The 17,484-nt window shown below is 45.4% G+C and overlaps 1 protein-coding gene across 3 annotated transcripts in view; it reads left to right on the top strand.

Moving 5' to 3' along the window:
- DPP6 (dipeptidyl peptidase like 6) overlaps positions 1–17,484 on the top strand; it is a 539,779-nt gene that overhangs the window by 138,099 nt on the left and 384,196 nt on the right. Inside the window, exon 1 of one of the 3 annotated variants that reach the window (XM_086865495.1) lies at positions 3,148–3,439. The exons of the other annotated variants lie outside the window; for them this stretch is intronic. Coding sequence (XP_086721621.1) covers positions 3,239–3,439 — 201 coding nt within the window. The 5' untranslated portion in view covers positions 3,148–3,238. Of the gene's footprint in view, positions 1–3,147; positions 3,440–17,484 lie in introns of those variants that run through there. 3 annotated transcript variants of the gene reach the window in all.

Raw genomic sequence — 17,484 nt, 5'->3', positions numbered from 1 at the left:
ATTCCTTTGTGTCCTAGTTTTTCCTTAGAAGTTAAAAATGCATTACTTCTTTTAATTTTATTTTCTTCTTCCTTTTTTTCAGCGCTAGTTGTCACCAATTCCAAATATCATAAAGCTGTGATGATTCCAAATATCATGAACAGAGTTCAAGGTGGAATTTAGCTGAGTTATGTGTCCAGATTTTTGGTAGTCAATTTGTGTCTGAAACAGAAGTTACCAGGGGTCCAAGTGGCTTCTGGAAAGTTACCTTTGTTATGATGGATGTCACTATGACTTAGAAGCCAGACCTTGGCTTCAGAGCATTGTGTGCTCATCTTGTTTTTTAATTAAATGTCAGGATCTCAGTTGTGAAGATCAAAATGATTCCTTCTTTCAAGTTCCATCAGGAAGGAGATAGAGCGTTTGTTTTTGTTTTCTCTCTTGATGAGATAAGGTTCCCTTTTCATCTAAATGTTAGGACTTTTCATGCCTGACTTTGAAGACACGAATAAAAAGGAGTGGATGAAACTATTCAGACGCAAAGAGATTTTTGATCAGGCAGTTATTGAAATCATGGATGGGGGAATCGTTGCACTTTAGAATATTGTATACATGATCTGCTGAAGTGCAGCTTTTTTAAGACTGGTGAAATTGCATATGTCAGAGAGGATATTATCTTAACAGCTAAAACTTTAAGCAAGAACAGTGTTTAGAAACAGAATTTTAGCCCGTAAAATTCACTAGTTAAATTATACTGAAGTTTGTAAACTATCCAGCAGCAAGTCTCTTAATGGGGATGGGGAAACACTGATTTATGCATTGCGTGTTGTGACCCCAATATCTCTGGTAAATTTAAAGGTCAGCGGGGAGGGTGTTGGAGAGCACAAAAGGGGACAGCAACTCTGCCACTTTCCTTTAAACCTAAGCATCTGTTGCTATGGAAACCCTGGTGCCTGGTGCTGGAGCAACAGGAATTTTCACACTCTGTCCCGAGGAGCCGTGCTGGGCTGGCTGGGCAGGACCCCGCTGGCAGCTCCGCGGTGCCGGCCCGAGCAGTGCCCGGTGTCCCGACAGGAGCAGTGCCCGGTGTCCCCAGCCCAAGCAGTGCCCGGTGTCCCCAGCCTGAGCAGTGCCCGGTGTCCCCGGCCCGAGCAGTGCCCGGTGTCCCCAGCCCGAGCAGTGCCCGGTGTCCCCGGCCTGAGCAGTGCCCGGTGTCCCCAGCCCGAGCAGTGCCCGGTGTCCCCAGCCTGAGCAGTGCCCGGTGTCCCGACAGGAGCAGTGCCCGGTGTCCCAGCCCAAGCAGTGCCCGGTGTCCCGACAGGAGCAGTGCCCGGTGTCCCCAGCCTGAGCAGTGCCCGGTGTCCCCAGCCTGAGCAGTGCCCGGTGTCCCGGTCCGAGCAGTGCCCGGTGTCCCGGTCCGAGCAGTGCCCGGTGTCCCCAGCCTGAGCAGTGCCCGGTGTCCCCAGCCTGAGCAGTGCCCGGTGTCCCGGTCCGAGCAGTGCCCGGTGTCCCCAGCCTGAGCAGTGCCCGGTGTCCCGGTCCGAGCAGTGCCCGGTGTCCCGGTCCGAGCAGTGCCCGGTGTCCCGGTCCGAGCAGTGCCCGGTGTCCCCAGCCTGAGCAGTGCCCGGTGTCCCGGTCCGAGCAGTGCCCGGTGTCCCGGTCCGAGCAGTGCCCGGTGTCCCCAGCCCGAGCAGTGCCCGGTGTCCCGGTCCGAGCGTGCAGCGGCGGCCGCAGTTCCCGGCGGCTCCGAGCAAAGGCCGTGCCGGGGGGTCCCGGCGCGTCCCAGCCCTGGATCCGACCCCGACCTCTACTCCAGCCCCAGCCCCTGCCCCTGCCCCTGCCCCTGCCCCTGCCTATGCCCCTGCCCCTGCCCCTGCCCCTGCCCCTGCCCCTGCCCCTGCCCCTGCCCCTGCCCCTGCCCCTGCCCCTGCCCCTGCCCAGCCCAGCCCAGATCCGGATCCGGATCCATCCCCGGCGCCGGGATCGCGGTTGTTTTTCCCCAGCCGGAGCCACCGGGAGCAGCTTTGGGCGGATTTCCACTGAGGGGCGCTGAAGCACGTTTTAATGCAGCAAAACTGAATTAATACAAAAATAGTAAGAGACGCGATTTACCGGATGATTTTAAAAAGCGACGACAACGACCATCTCCAAAAAACCCGCAACCCCCCTCTTCTCCCTCCTCTCCCCGGCCGTGGGGGGAAGGAAGACGGGCGGAGGGTCGGGGACCGGGCAGTGCCCGCTGGCCGGGCTGAGCCGTGCCCGCTGGGGCAGGGCAGGGCAGTGGGGAAGCTTCGCCTTCCCTCCCCTCGCCCCTTCCTCGGGGCCGAGCCACTCCGCGCACAGCGGCCGCCCGAAGCCCCTCCAGCTGCCGGTCCCGCCTCCCAGCCTCGCCTTCCCCCTCCCCACCTCTTTTTCTCTCTCTCGGCTGGCGATCAGGTGTCTGTTGTCTTTCTTTTTTTCTTTTCTTTTTTTTTCTTTTTTTTTTTTTTTTTTTTTTTCAGTTGTTTCCCCGGGAAAAAAATAATAAAAAAAAATAGGCAGGAAAAAGCCCCAGAAGGTACCGAAAAGGAGATGATCGTAGAAGGGCCCTCCTTCCCACGAAGAGCAACGTGCTTTGAATGAGGCTTCCCAGCCTCTTCCACTCCGTCTCACACACTCTGTCACTCTGCCTGTCGCTTGTGCACACTGTTGGTATGCGACCTCGGAGGCGACTGCTCCGCCACCTCTGCCTGGGGAGCCGCTGACAGCCAGCGATTGAGCCAGCCCCCCTTCCTTTTTTTTTTTTTTTTTTTTTTTTTTTTTTTTCCTGCTTTTGCAAACACACGCGCACACCCCCAAAGCACATTTAATGCTGATCCACTCAGGCGCCATTATCGGGGGTACGTCTTCGTGGAGTGTTTTGGTTCTTTTTTTTCCTCTTCTATTTTTTTTTTCCCCTTCCCAACACTGGATGGTGCAGCGTTCCCGGGGCCTGTGGTGTTACGGCTCGATTGCGTTTTATTATTTATTTATCTATCTTCTGTCTTCTTCCTCTCATCACTCCCCCGTTTCTGCTCTCTTGAATCCCCCGGCTTCTCTCCGGGTGCCGGTGCAGAGGACCGGGGAGCAGGATCCTCCTCGCTCTCCCTCCCACTGATGTGGGACTGATCCTCACCCGCGTGTAGCATGCTGTAGCTAAAAAAGAAGAGAGGAGGGGAAGAAAAAAAAGAAGCGGCTCTCTCTTTCCCTCCCTCTCGCTCGTTTCCCGCGGACTGACTTCATGGCTTCACTGTACCAGCGGTTCAGCGGGAAGATCAACACCTCCCGCTCGTTCCCCGTTCCCCCCGAAGCGAGTCACCTCCTGGGCGCCCAGAGCAGCGAGGAGGACGGCGCTGCCGGCAAGACCCCGCGTCCATTGCAACAGGAAGGCAGCCGGCCCCGCTTCCAGTACCAGTCGCGAAGTGACTGCGAGGAGGAGGATGTAAGCGCCGGTGTCGTTCGCGTGGGGTTGGGTTGGGTTTTGGGTGCCCCCCCCTCCCCGCCCCCTGTCCTGCGGGATGGCTGTGTGCCCCTCTAAGCTGGCAGCGATTTCTTGCGGTTTGTCCGCTCTTCCTGGCGGCTCTTTGCGCTCCTCTCCTTCCCCTGAAGTGCCGGGGATGGTACGGGACGGAGCCCGCTGGGAGTCGAGGGGAGCCAGGGCTCGCCCGCCGCCGCAGCTTTCCCCGCTGCCGAGCTCCTTGCGCTGCTCTCCCTCCCATGGAGCGGGGCTGGGGGGTGTGGGGTCAGCACTTCAGCAAACGCCAAGTGCCAGCTCCGTCCGGCTGTCCCCAAGCTACGTGACAAAGCTCCCCATCTCCATTTTATTTTTTTATATATATTTTTAAATTTTTATTTTATTTCTATTCCGTCTTTTACCCTTTAACACTCTCCCGGGGCAGAAGTCTTCACCTTGTCCCTCCCTCCTCGCTTTCCTGTCAGTCTCCCCCTAACCTGGCAGCAAGAAAACTTTTTAACCCCTGAGAAGCCGTTTCGGGGTGTCTCTGTCCCCCCTCCCCGCTGCCCCCGGGCGAGCCCCCGCGGGGAAGCCGCAAACTTCGGCCGCGCACCTTCCGCTCCGCGCTGCTTCGAGAGAGCGACTTCAAAGGGTGCATCTGCATATCGCCTTAGTAACGAGTGACTAATCCAGGCCGCTGGCTGCCTGCTGTGTCCGATGGAGTTAAACTAGTCTGGGTCGATTGCCCCCGGTTCTTTCGGGGTGACGAGGGATTTGGAAAGCAGGAAGACTGAGGGAACAAGAGCCAGTGATAAACCAAAACATGTGGCTCCGCATCGCTGGCTGGTGTTAGGTTTTGCAGAGGGATTTTGAGCGTGTTTTGCCTCTGTGGAAGCACACACAAGGGGAAGCAAATGGCTGCAGTTGGGAATAATGTTTGTGTCTGTTAAAAATACTTCTTGCCCGAGTGGGACGCGTTAGCTTTGCAGCAGGGTTTAGCTTTGGCTCTGGGAGCCTTCCCAAGCAAGGCACAGCTTCAAGCCACAACAGCGGGGTTGCTTCTCTCAGAGGAGAGAGTTATGGATGCAGTCCTCGGATTATCTTTTAAATCCCTGTCCACTCCCCCGTCCCTTCATAAAGACATTAGTGGTCCACAGAGCAAGTGCACTTCAGTCAGCGATGGGGCCAATCGACCTAAACCTCTCCCCGAGGTGACTGAATGCTGACAGCCCCGGGGGACAGCAGTGACAGGGATCTGAATTGGCTCTTCCCGGTGACCCGCTCACCAGCAGCGATCTTGGCACTGCTGCTCCTTGGCCCTGGCCAGCTGCAGGAGGACACCGGGCCCCTTTCCTGGGCACCCACCCGGGACTCTCTCCGGTGTGGCTGGGGACAGGGGGCCCTTCCCGGCGGTGTGTTGGGCTCTAGGTGTCGCTGCTAGCCAGCGGAGTGCCACCTCCAGGGCTGGGCTCAGGCACATTTTCCTCATTGTTTTAATTTCGCTTCCCTGGGTTTGGAGACAGCAGATGTCTGGAGCCGCTTCTCTGGTCACCAGAAGCGCTGAGTCCGGAAGCAGGGGAAAGCCTGCAGTTCAGCAGGCGAGGGATTTCTGCTCCAAAATAATATTTATGAAAATATTCTTTAACTTCTAAAAGGAAAGTTTTTCTCGCTTTTCTTCCCACCCCTCCTCGCCCCCCCTCGCCCCCCCCCCCCCACCGAGCTGTGTGGGTGAAGAGTACTGCTGGGCACTGCTGTCTGTGCCTGCCTAGTGTCTTCTGCACTGAAGAGCAAAAAACTGTGGGATTTGGGGCGACTTCTAAACTCACGTGGACACTTAGTGTGAATTGTTTCTAAAGGGGACAGCCTGTCTGAGAGAGTCCCCTGGCCTGGGTCGGCAGTTCACAGGTGCTCCCTTCCAGCAGAGACTGGGAAACCTGCGCTGGTGGTGTCCGCCAGAGGGTCCTTCGGGTCGGGAGGATGAAGTCATGACAAGCCAGTGGAAATGGACTTTAACTCGTGTGTTCCAGGGAGCGGGGGTCCAGCCCGAGGGGGCGGGACGGCTGGAGGTGTCCGCGGTGCTGAACCGGAGCGGAGCGGGTCAGGGGGAGCTGTCCAAGGTGCTGAACCCCTGTCCCGGGTCAGGGGGAGCTGTCCAAGGTGCTGAACCCCTGTCCCGGGTCAGGGGGAGCTGTCCAAGGTGCTGAACCCCTGTCCCGGGTCAGGGGGAGCTGTCCGAGGTGCTGAACCCCTGTCCCGGGTCAGGGGGAGCTGTCCAAGGTGCTGAACCCCTGTCCCGGGTCAGGGGGAGCTGTCCGAGGTGCCGAAGCCCTGTCACGGGTCAGGGGGAGCTTTCTGAGATGCCGAACCCCTACAGGCCCAAGAAGGAGGAGATGTTTGCTCTCCCAAACACTCCCAGGACCTCTACCGAGGCGAGCTGACAGTGACCTCTCTCCCTTGTCTGTGGTGAGCTGAGCAGAGACAGAGTGGCAGCAGCCAGGCTCACTCAAGACAAGCACATGCAGGCCTGGGCATGAGTCCCTTGAGGAAAGGGGAAAAGTGAGGCAGAGAGCTTGCGAAGACCATGGAAGGAATACAAGGAGAGTGATCTGTTTGTGCAGGGTGCCAGGAGTATGTGCTATTGCTCATCACGGGCAAGGGCTTAAGGAGACAGCATTGGAAACTCTTTCCTAAGACCAGACTTCTGTTTTCTGTTTTGCACAAGTGGGACATTCATGTTGTCTTTCATCTTTCATCAATGTAAGAGGAAAACCCAGAACTTAAACATAAAAAAACAAAGTGTTTTCTCCCTTTCCACACTTGGAAATATCAAAACAAACCTGAGAATGAGACTGTTCTGTTCCTAACTTTGTCATGTGATTAATAGTAGGGAGAGAACTGAATGTATTTTATGGGTTACTGATGATGACTTTTCCTATTGAAATACGTGTGCTGCATTCAGTATTTTTGAAGCACCAGCACAGACCTCAATGCAGAACAAAACAGAAGGAAAGACAGGATCTTGCCTTTGAAGGTCACAGTATTGAAAGTAAGCATTCTGTCCACTGGAAATACTACTGGTGGAAAAATAATACTTGAAACCTATATGGAGTTAAAGAGGAGGCAGTAACTCCCTAACAAAATTCAAATCAAAATCAATAATGATTTTATATGGCAACTGCTGACTTACAGATATCGAGACACACTTGAGAACATTGTTTTTGTAACATAAAAATATGGCAAATTAGAGATCACAGCATTCTTTAGAATTTTAAATAGTTTTTACTATGATTCAACTCATGGCAGGTGTATGAGAAAACATATATACAGTAAACCTAACTACTGAACAAAAGCTGGATAAAGTCTTGCGAATTTTTCATGTTAATTGTTCTTCTGATGAGACAATCATGTTATTTATGGAAGGGGTAATAAGGAAACTAGGCTCTGTATAAATGACCCCAGAAAAGCATTTCCTGGTTGGCTCTGTGGCATTAATGATATTAAAGTTATTGCAACAGCTCTAAATAAAATTCAGATGACATATTTACCTTGTTATAGATATATACCTTGTTAGCTTTTTACTCCATTTATTTAGATGAGGAAACATCTGTGAGAACTCTTTGTTCAGTTTAGTGTGTTGGTATAGCAGGTTATGAAAAATTTTGTAAGCATAATTCTCTTTTTTAAATTGACGAGGTTCCCTTTTAAATGGTAATTTTGATTGGTTTACCTTTTAGACTGATGAGATAAATGCTTTGCATATTGTACAGTGGAAGGGATTTTCTCCTACATGTTGACTTGAGAACTTTTTTCCCATAAAACAGAGCTTCTTCTTCTTTTCCAGGATTCTTTCTTGGCATCACAGTGATTAATGAGTTTAATTTTTGCAGGCAACTGCCAGGAGGTGCTGAGTAAGATGTATCATGCTGATTGTGTGTAATGCTGCTCCTTTTAATTACTGGGATGATAACAATGCATTAATCAGGTGCATAAAAAATTCAACGCTTTCCTGTAACGTGGAATATTGATCCATTCTATAAGGCACTGACTGTAAAACAATGATCACAGAAGTACTTTTTAAAGTTAATTTTGTATGATAAGTTATCTGTTAAAAATATTGAATCCTCCAGTGAAGCATCATAACATTTTTTTATATGAAATGCCACATGCTGCATTCTTACAGGTTCATTACTTGGCCAAAGCTCTTACTGGCTTTAATAGGAGACTTAAGCATATAAAAAAGCCAGTCCCAAAGTACAAAAGCTTTCATTCCTCTGAATATGTTTTCAAGAATTGAATTCTGAATATTTCTTTCTTCTCTGCATTTGCTTAAAACTACATTTGGCTATATATTATACTTCATTAGTTCTGCAATTGATTATTCAGACTTATTTACCTTTTGAGAAGTTTTTCATAGAAATAAAGATTGAGATGCCTCAGTAAAACTGTTTTGTGCTTGGATAAATTAAGGATTCAGCAAATCAAATATCCTATGTTAGCAGAGTCTGAGAAAGTGAGAATCAAAGCCATCACTGTAAAAAAAAAAAGTAATTTGGTACGTCAGACTTGCTGTTGCATGTAATTGAAAGTGTTAATTTTCAGTTCGTTATTTGTCTAATGGGAAGAGATATTGCCTCCTAGAGATGTGTGTCAAGGACAGAACCCTCAGAAATGTTGAGGCCTGAGCTACAGGCAACAGGCATTTCAAATGTGGGGTGTTTTTCTCCAAAAGAGATGAATGAGTTGTTTGCATACGGGGGTTTGTGGGACTGCAGAAACCAGCAAAAACTAGTTTAAACTTTGTTGTAAGCTCTAACAAGTTGAACTGTAACCAGAAGTCTAACTATAGTTCTGTACTGCTGTGTGTATGGGCAAAACCAACTGTTTAAGTCTGTAAGACTCTCCTGTTCTGCCTCTTCTTGGTGAGTTCTTGGATGTTGATCTCAGTTACCCTCCAGCCATTAAGATGCAGCAAGGGGGACTGGTTATTTCCATGGAAATAGTTAGGCCCCACTGTCATTCTGTAAAATCACCTTTTGAAACAAATAAAAATTGCAGTTTACTTCCTTCAAAAGGAATAGTTATAAACCTTATTAAAATCGTGGGTTATATTTGCACAGAAGCTCTTTGTATACTTTGTGATTACTGAATACTGGACACTGATCTGCAGATTATACACTTTTTATACTTTGCTTTATGGCTATATCTATAATTAAACAAACTTACGGTATTTGCTGCCAGTTTAAAATCCGCCTCTGTTTCTGCAGTCTTCACTAACCATGGTGATGATGCACACACTAAAAAATCTGCCAGAGAAAATGTATTTTTAAGTATTCAGGAATAACCGTGTGAAGAGGCTGAATCATGTCTCTGATAGTAGTGAGCTCTGCCATAGGTTGGGATACCTCACGTAGAGTACTCAGCTCATGTTGTTTCTCTTTCTGAGCTGGGAGCTCGAGTGCAGAATGGAGAGACTGAGCCCAGGCTTGGAGCAGCTCAAGTTGGTTTCCAAAGGGCTTTTAAAGACATTGGAGGTGGGGAAAAAAAAAAATAAAATCTGTGAGTATGTGCCGTTTTCCACCCATTTGTATATTTTTGTTTCAGGAAAGGCCAGACTGAAGGCAGTCCTTAGGGTGTTTATCACAGCTTGGAAAATGCTCTTTGGGAGTCAGCAGATTTTGTCCCTTGAAATAAAAAGCTTTACATTACTTTGGGCTAATACATTTATGCTTGTGCTGGTGCAGCAGAATCTCCCGTTACAGTTCATTACATGCACGTGGATTTCCCCGGGATTTTTGCCTGATGTGCAGGATGATTCCCAGCACGCTGCCATGAGGAGCGAGTCTTTTCATCCCGTGACCAAGGGGTGGCAGCGTGTCGTGATCACACTGCTCCGATGCTTTTCCTTGCTTTTCCAGGAAAGCATCAAGCACACACTTGTTTACAACTCACACCTACACCTGGGGGCTCTTCAATTCCTTACTGTTTTCTCTAGGTCAGATGGAACTGGTGGCAGGTTTTTTCACCTTCAGGGAGAAATATTTGTTTTCAAAGCTCATAAGAAATGGTTCAACAATAGTTTTTAGTGGCCCCTTATTCAGACATGGAGGAAGGAGGGAAGAAACAAACCTTCCTTCTAAGGAAATGTTTCTTCTCCTGGAGAAAAGCAAAAGAAAAAGCCATTATTTTCTCAAAAGCCTCTTTCACTCATAGTGGGTTGTGATACAGTGCATCTTTTCGAAAGTACACCCTGATAATTTAGGTTTGTAGTTTCAAGGTATTTCAAAAGATTTGTGGTCAAACACAAAAATACATACTGTAATATATTTCCTAGTTAGATGCACAAATACTTACTTTGGATCAGTTTGGTTTTTTTTACTGATATATACACCTTTGAAAATATTGTGTGTTCATTAAATTGTGGGTGTTTGGTACTGGTGAGATTCAGTGTGGGTGAGTTAACTGAGTTAAAGCATATTTTGAGTGTATGCATTCCTCTATAGAAATAGATCACTGTGCCATAATCTTTACTGCCAGAATATAACTATAAAAGAGAGTTGGAATGAGCATTGGGCTCATGGATGTTTTGCAGCACAGAGCAGTGCAGAAGGGAGCAGAGGAAGAGCCTGGTGGTAAATCCAGAAAAGTGTTCTGAAGGGGGAATGGGCCGTGGTTCCTCTGTAGTGGAAAGAGAAATCCTCCACAACATTTCCACCTGTAGATTGGTTGGGAACCTAAATTTTCCACATGCAACCAGAGCTTTAATTAATTATTTTAATTATTTTAAGTGCTTTAATTTAAAGATATTTCATAGTTTATTTTGTTAAAATAGCACTTGAAAGTCTTCCCAAAGATTACAGCAAAGATTAATGCAGTTTTTAAGTTCCTTGGGGAATTTGCAATATGGAGGCAGGGGGAGAGGTAGAGAGGGGTCTGGTGCTCATTCACTCTGCAAACATTTAAGTTTCCACATAGTTATTGATATGTGTGAGGTAATTTGAAAAAGACCAATTTTGTGACTCTGCTGAGGAAAACTGGGTATGGTTTTTAATTGTTTATCACTTACGACATGTAAATTATTTTACTCTAAACAAGATGCTTGTTATTAGAGCTCAGCTATTATGTAGATTCATTCAGGAATTGTAGTCTCTGTGCCTTTAAAACCTACACTTATTATTATATTCACTTTGCAAATGGGAAATTGGAGGCTGAGGTAGCACATGGACAGTTCCTCTCAGCTCTGTGGCAGCAATGGGCTGCTGTGGCTCAGCCCTGTGAGCCATTGCAACTTCTGCTTCTGGGCCCCAGGGGCTTTAAGACTAAAAATTGTTCCAGTTATCACCACAGATATTCTTACAGGTGTAAAACTAATTGTGAAGTCTGGCACATTTAAGTCTTTGCTATATCTAGCACTAATTTCTGACAGTTTTCCTGTGACATTTCAAATATCTGATCCCTCTAGCTCTTCAAGGGTTTGGAGTTTGCTTTGAGCAGAAGGAGATTTAAAGCATCCAAAAGGAAGGACAGGAGTATCTTAATGCTTTCGTTATAATGTTTCAGGGAGGGGGTGGTTTGGGGCTTTTTATATTTCTTTTTTGTATTTGTCAATAGCATCTGTTCCAGCATTTCAAGCAGATTTCAGTCTAGGCAGACCTCAAAAGCAAATGCAAATTTCTCCCCAGGCTTTCTCTCTTGGATGTACAGAGCTACACGAAATGGAAATGCAGCAGTGGGAAATGCCTGGTAACCTCAACTCCAGTTATACCACAGTCATTAATTTTAAAGTGTTTATGACAAAAGCATGTTCGTGTTCTTTATTTTCCATTAAAATAAGCTCAAACTCTCTAAAAAAGAACGTAGCTGTGGTATTATGGCCAGAGGAGAAATGAAACCCTTGCAGATTACAGCAATTACAGATGTTGCTGCAGTCTCTAAGATCTGAAGACACGTGGTGAGCAGAACCTGCAGGAGGTTTACACAGGATCCCTGTGCCTGCTGCTTCCTCCTGCTCTGGCAGGGACAGAGGGAGAAGTCCAGCAGCAGCAGGAGGCTTGTTGCTGCCTGTTGTCCCTTCTCAAGGGTATAAGCAATGGTTTGCAGAGCCCATTCTGTACAGTTTGTGTCTCTGAAGATGAATTCAAGTGTCCTGCAGTGCCTCTGGCTAAGGGGGACTAAAAAAGATTTTTATTTATAAGGCCAGCCTTTGGCAAAAGAAAAAATATGACCTGCTAACAGTATCAAAGCAGACACTTATGCTTGTACCAGGGTCATAGAAAAGGCAGCAGCTGCTGCTGGCTGGTGGGGTGGTACTGGCAGTGGCTCTGTGGTGGAGGGCTCTTCCCATTTGCTCCCAAGACTTCTGAATCCCCTATAAGCCATAGAGGCAGCAAGCACAGCTCACCTCTTCCTCTCTCTCATCCCTCAGCCCTTCCTCATGGGAGAAGAATTCTGTGGTTTTTTGCACTGCTGGGAAGCCATGAGTCAGTTCTTCCTCCCTGTCTAACACAGGTGGCTGCTGGAAACCTTATCTCCCTGCCCTGGCGCCTGTGGATGGATATCCCAGCAAAATCCAGTTGGCTCCACTCCAGCTGCTTCCCAGCGATATTCCCTCTGGCACTGCATAGTTCAGCTCCTGCCTGTGTCCCTGCCCTCCTCTCAGGATGGGCAGGTGGGGTTATCTTGTGTTTCAGGGGAAAGTACAAGCAGACTTGAGCAGAGAGCAAAGGGGATGTTTGGATCTGCTTTAAATAGTGTTTGACCTCTTGCATAAGAGACTGATTGTCCCAAGATAAGTTTATTGCATACACAGATCTGAGATTTGCACAGATTGCTTGTGGGATTATGTTTCATGTGACTGGAGAATCCCATCTTTATTTGTTTGTAATTTATTGCTAAACCTTTCCTCATGTTTCTGTATAACCTGTATTAAATATGATTTGGTTTTGATTTTGTTTTTCCATTTCATCTAGGTGCTAGAAAAGAAAAGCAATATTTAAAACACTGAACTTCTATTACTTTGTTCTCAGGGAAGCTGTAGAAATCAACAACCATGTTGCCATAGACACATAAATGCTTTATAGTGAACCAAAGATTTCCACTTCTACTACTCTTACTGCTAGGCATATTGAATCTAAGCACTTTATTGATACAGTTCCTCTGCCTGCTCTGAATTAACTTCTTTTTCATTTTTTTCTTTTCTTTCTCTTTTTTTTTTTTCTTTTTTTTTTTTTTGTGTAATCCCAGATAGAAGAGGAGACACATGGAGAAAACACTATTATTATAGTGCTTCACAATGGTATCTCTGATAAAGTGTGTGCTGTTGAAGCAGCTTCTTTGTTCTGTTATGAACTGCAGCACAAACACTTGTCAGAACACATACAGTGAGTCATTGCAAACAAGAGTAATTAATTAAAACTGACATAGCCAAGGTTTAGGATCACAGTAACCCCATCTATTGTAGTTCCTTTGTTTATACTCCCTGTGTTTGACAACGGTGAGATCGAAACTGGCTTCTTAAAGGAGTAATTCTCTCTGATTTCTGGGCACATTTAGATATCTTCTGTTTGGGGGGCATGGGTCAGTGGTGGAGCTTTGGAATAACTGTTAGGGAAGTCCTGGAGCTCCTGGGTTTGCCACTGACCTGCTGCATGACCTTCAGCCAGTTATTTACCCCTGTGAGGCAGGACCTGCATCTGTTGGGCACCATAAAGGAATCAAGGCTTCATTTGTGGCTTCCTTGTGGTGGCTTCCTTGTGGTGGTGCAGAATTAAATAATTTTTGGTTTTGGCCTAAAGCTTGGGGCTAAAAAGAACCCATAGACAGAAACATGAGATTATTAATAATTAGTAGTGCCGTCATTAATTCTGACAGTGGCAACATTTGTAGGAACATTGTTAATAACCAAAACAGGCCCTGATTGTGCTTGTTTATGGTGGGCTAAAGGTCTCTCTCATTACAATGTTTCACAGGCAGTGCCAGGAACTGATAATCACTATAATGCACATTTTTACTTTTAGCTAAGAAAAGCTAATAAGCATCTGTAGTTTTGAAAATGTCAGATTGAGCCAAAGTGCATGCAATTAGATAAGGATAATGTAGCAGATAATAAGAAGATACATGATACTGGGTGAGCAGTTATCAGACTGTTGTGCTTTGGCTGCTAAAGCACATGTTGTGTAAAAGGAAGCAGTGGTTGGGTGAGGGGAAAGATGCCAAGAGTTGTCACAAATGGAAATGTGAGCTAATGTGGTAAAGGGACAAGACTGGTCCTGGGGAAGCATAAACATGGATGTCAGGCCTTTGATAGATGGAAGGGTTGTCTGGGTTAAAAGTCATGTACTCAGGAGGTGGGAAAGGCCACTGAGGAAAAAAAAGGAAGCAAATATGGAAAGGAAGATGGGGTGAATGGAGTCATTTGTGGGTGCTGTCTTTAAAGTTTCTTTTTTTCTTTTTTTCAAAGACTCTCTGCCTTCTGTGTGTGTGGTGTTTGGGCTGTTCTGGCAGCTTTAGTGTGCTAAAACCTTTCTGAGATTTCCTTTGCCCAAAAGGAGACACAGCCATGATACACTCATTAAGAGCCTGGGTGTGAATTTTCAATCAGTGTCCTCAGTTTAATTTGCCACTGGGGGAAAGAATGAGACAGACTCTGGGAGCAAGATTAAAAACAAGAGGATGAGAAACAAAGGACAAGGAAAAGAAAGAAGAAAGAAGAAAGCCATGAGGCACAGAGCTGGATTCCAACTCTGATACTGGAAGATACGGAATTTTGCTTCTAAATTTTTTTGTCTTGTTATAGGGCAAATTTTTTTGTGTCTGAGACAGAATATTCCATATTCTTCCTTTCCTCCTACTTAGCCTAATCTAGCAGCTAGTTCTTGACAGGAAGGCAGGTTCTTTGCAGTCTGGAATACCAGGCATTTTTGCTTTATGTTTTTTTCCTGAAATGTCCCTTCTACTCCTATTCCACCTCTCATGAAGTGTTCTGGTGCCTCCAGAAGGAAGATATTAAAAGCCATTTCTGCTGTATTTTTGTTTTATGATAACTTTTATAATTTTTTTTTCTATTTAGAATTTAGCAAATATTTAATATCTTTATAAAACATCTGACAGAAAAGCCATATTGTTCTCATCCTCTCCTCTTCTGTAATGTCTCTAAGAAGGTAATCTATAAATACTTAACTTCTGACTACTTATGTAGTGTTACACCTGCAGTCTTAGGAAAAAAAATATTATGCTTATGATATGTTCAAAATTGAATAACAAATTCAAGGTATATTTTTTTCACTTAAAAAACTCTGTCCCTTTACATTTCAGTTTACACCAGAATATATTCGCTCTTTTTTTGGTGTACTTTCAGCCTATATTAACTGTGTTTGTATTACAGGGTTGTATAGAAGTGTGTGTTTGATGTTTAGAGAGGCCTCTAGGAGAATAATAGAAATCACAGAATTGTTTGGGTTGCAAGGGATCTTAAAAATTGTCTTTTCCCATGGGCAGGAGCACCTTCACTGTCTGTGACCATTTAAATTCAGGGGGAGTTGAAATTCTTTTCTCATGAAGGTTCAGAGAAGGTAACAGCACATTCACAGGATGTACATTCAGAGCACATATAAACGTGGCCAAAATGGTTACTTTTGTTGTTTTGTTCTGTTTTATTTTTACAGTTCAGTCAATAGCAAGTTATACGTTCATCAGTAAGTTGTTCTTCCCCAGGCGATGGCAAACTTGATCTTAGAGGAGAGAGAAAAAAAGAGGAAATTCTCTGTTTTCTCTCTTGTTGGGTCATGAGGGAACAATTCATTTCTCCCCCAGACACAAGGGTGCTCATAACAACTGCACAGCCCTGTGGTGGCTCTCTCCTTTTTGCATGAGCTACAGAGAAGTGTCTCATGGCACTGGGCAGAGAGGGTGAAGGTGAAGAGCACAGTTGAAGCCAATTTAATCACACCCAGTACATCAGCATGTGAAATCCCTCCAATTGTAACTGTGTTCCTTCACTATCTCTCCCTGTGTGCTAAGCTGGAGCTCTTATGGAAATGGCCTTTTGGCAGATAGCACATGGCCATTGGGCTGGAAGGATGCCTGAGAATGCCACAGTCAGCTTTTTAACTGTGCAGCTCAGTGTAAAATGTAGGGAGCAGCAGTGTGAATCGGATGATTGAATTTGCTCCAAAAGTTCCACACAAGGCTCCTCTTTTGCTGAAGACAGATTGTGCCAGTCCAACCTGAAAAACTGTAATTTAATTTGAAAGCACCGTTCTGCATTCCTTTCACCTGATCTCGATCGGTGACAAGCCATAAAATTTCTCTGTGGTCCGCTGCAGTTTAATAGATGAGAATTTCCTAACTTCATAAAATGATTAAAAGCACTCCAAACGTTTACTATTAGCAAGGCTTCTGTGAGACAACTCTATCAGCAGGCTTCAGGACCTTTTGAGAAAGGTTTGGTGAGCACTGCTTGAAAGGCAGATTGCTGAGATAATTGAGGGGAAGACTAATAAACTGCAAGACTTAAAGTAACTTAAAGAAACAATAATAAAAGATTTGTTTAACAGAGGTTTTTCCTCTGCCACAATGCTGTGAAGATGAACTGTACAAGGATCAATGTCTCTAGAAGGGGTAAGTGGTAACTGTGGGGCTCATTTTGGCAGCAGCCCACTCCTGGGTTTTTCTTTAACCCAGTGCCTTGCACAACACTGAAAAGCAGAAAGAAGCATTTTGGGTTTGTGTGTAAAGCCTGTATCTCATCTAGAAAACTCATCTTCCTCCAGCATGTTGGATCATAAACCAAAAGCTGAATCCACTTTCATCAGATGTTTGTAAGTAATGAACCATTTCAGGACTGCTCTGTTCTGCTCAAGGCATTTCTACAAACAGAAGAAGGATGATTTATCGACTGATTGTAAAATACATGTTGGGCATTGGGGACTGCCTTTCCCCTCTCCCTCTCCCTCCTTTCACATGGGCTGGCTGTGACTTTCCAAACAAGCAAGAAAATGTGACTGGTTTATTTTTCTATTCCATTTGTTTCCATGAATGTGAAGCAGAGGCTAGTTAAGGGGTAAATGAGCAAACAGATATTTGGAAGCTGAGCCTCTTAACATCAGTTTAGATACCCCGAATTTCTAAGACTGGGTGAAGAAATCTTGTGTCTGCTTTTAATCAAACTGTTTGAGAGTTTGTCTACTGACATTGCTGAACTTTCTGATGAAAACTTAAAATGTATCTCATAGCTAGTGCTTACTTCTCTTTTTTCCCTCTGGAGCTCAGAGCAGTCCAGCAAGATACAGCACCAAAATATGTTCTTTACATCCCAGTGACATAATCTTCAGAGTTTCCAAATGTAAATCTCTGTGCTTACTAAAAGGCAAAGAGGCTTTTTATGCTTAATAAGTCTTGTCTCTTATCAAAGCAGGAGATTAGAAATTTCCATGACTTGGTCTCTCTCTTTTGATGATAATAGCTGAAATGGAGAATGTGTCCATCCTCAGGATATTTATCTAGGAGAAAGTTTCATTGTCAGACAGAGGCATTTCCAGCATTTTTCTTGGTCAGCTTCAATAATCACTGATTCTCATTTATTCAGGTCAATGGGCCCTTCTCTGGAGACAGTAAAATTTTTTAAAATGAAGGATATTGCTGCAATAAGAACTGATGGCTCTGATCTGGTCATAAATTGTTTTAGGCAGGAAGTAACAAGATTTTTAAGATTTTGAAGCATTGAAGTATTGAAATAGTCTTCCAGAAGGACTGGGTGAAGATAAAAGTTATATCTAGCTTTAGGCTAGATCTCAGAAACCCTACTTTTATTGGATTATATCTCTAGATTATATCTCTGCTCTTGGAAGCAGAGAAAACATAGGGGCCACTTTTGGAACCAAATCTATTGAAATTTTGCATGAGCTGCTGAAGAGGTCTCTGCCCCCAGCTTGGTAACAGGGGCTCAATTTTGATACAGGCTAAACATTTTTTCAAAGAATCTCCAGAAGAGGTAAAGGTTATTAGACTCTGTGTCTGAGTAAAGAAAAAAGAATCAC

Source organism: Cyanistes caeruleus, chromosome 1, assembly GCF_971803275.1.
Source record: "Cyanistes caeruleus chromosome 1, bCyaCae1.hap1.1, whole genome shotgun sequence".
Classification (NCBI taxonomy): Eukaryota; Metazoa; Chordata; class Aves; order Passeriformes; family Paridae; genus Cyanistes; species Cyanistes caeruleus.
This window is presented reverse-complemented; position numbering and strand designations above follow the sequence as displayed.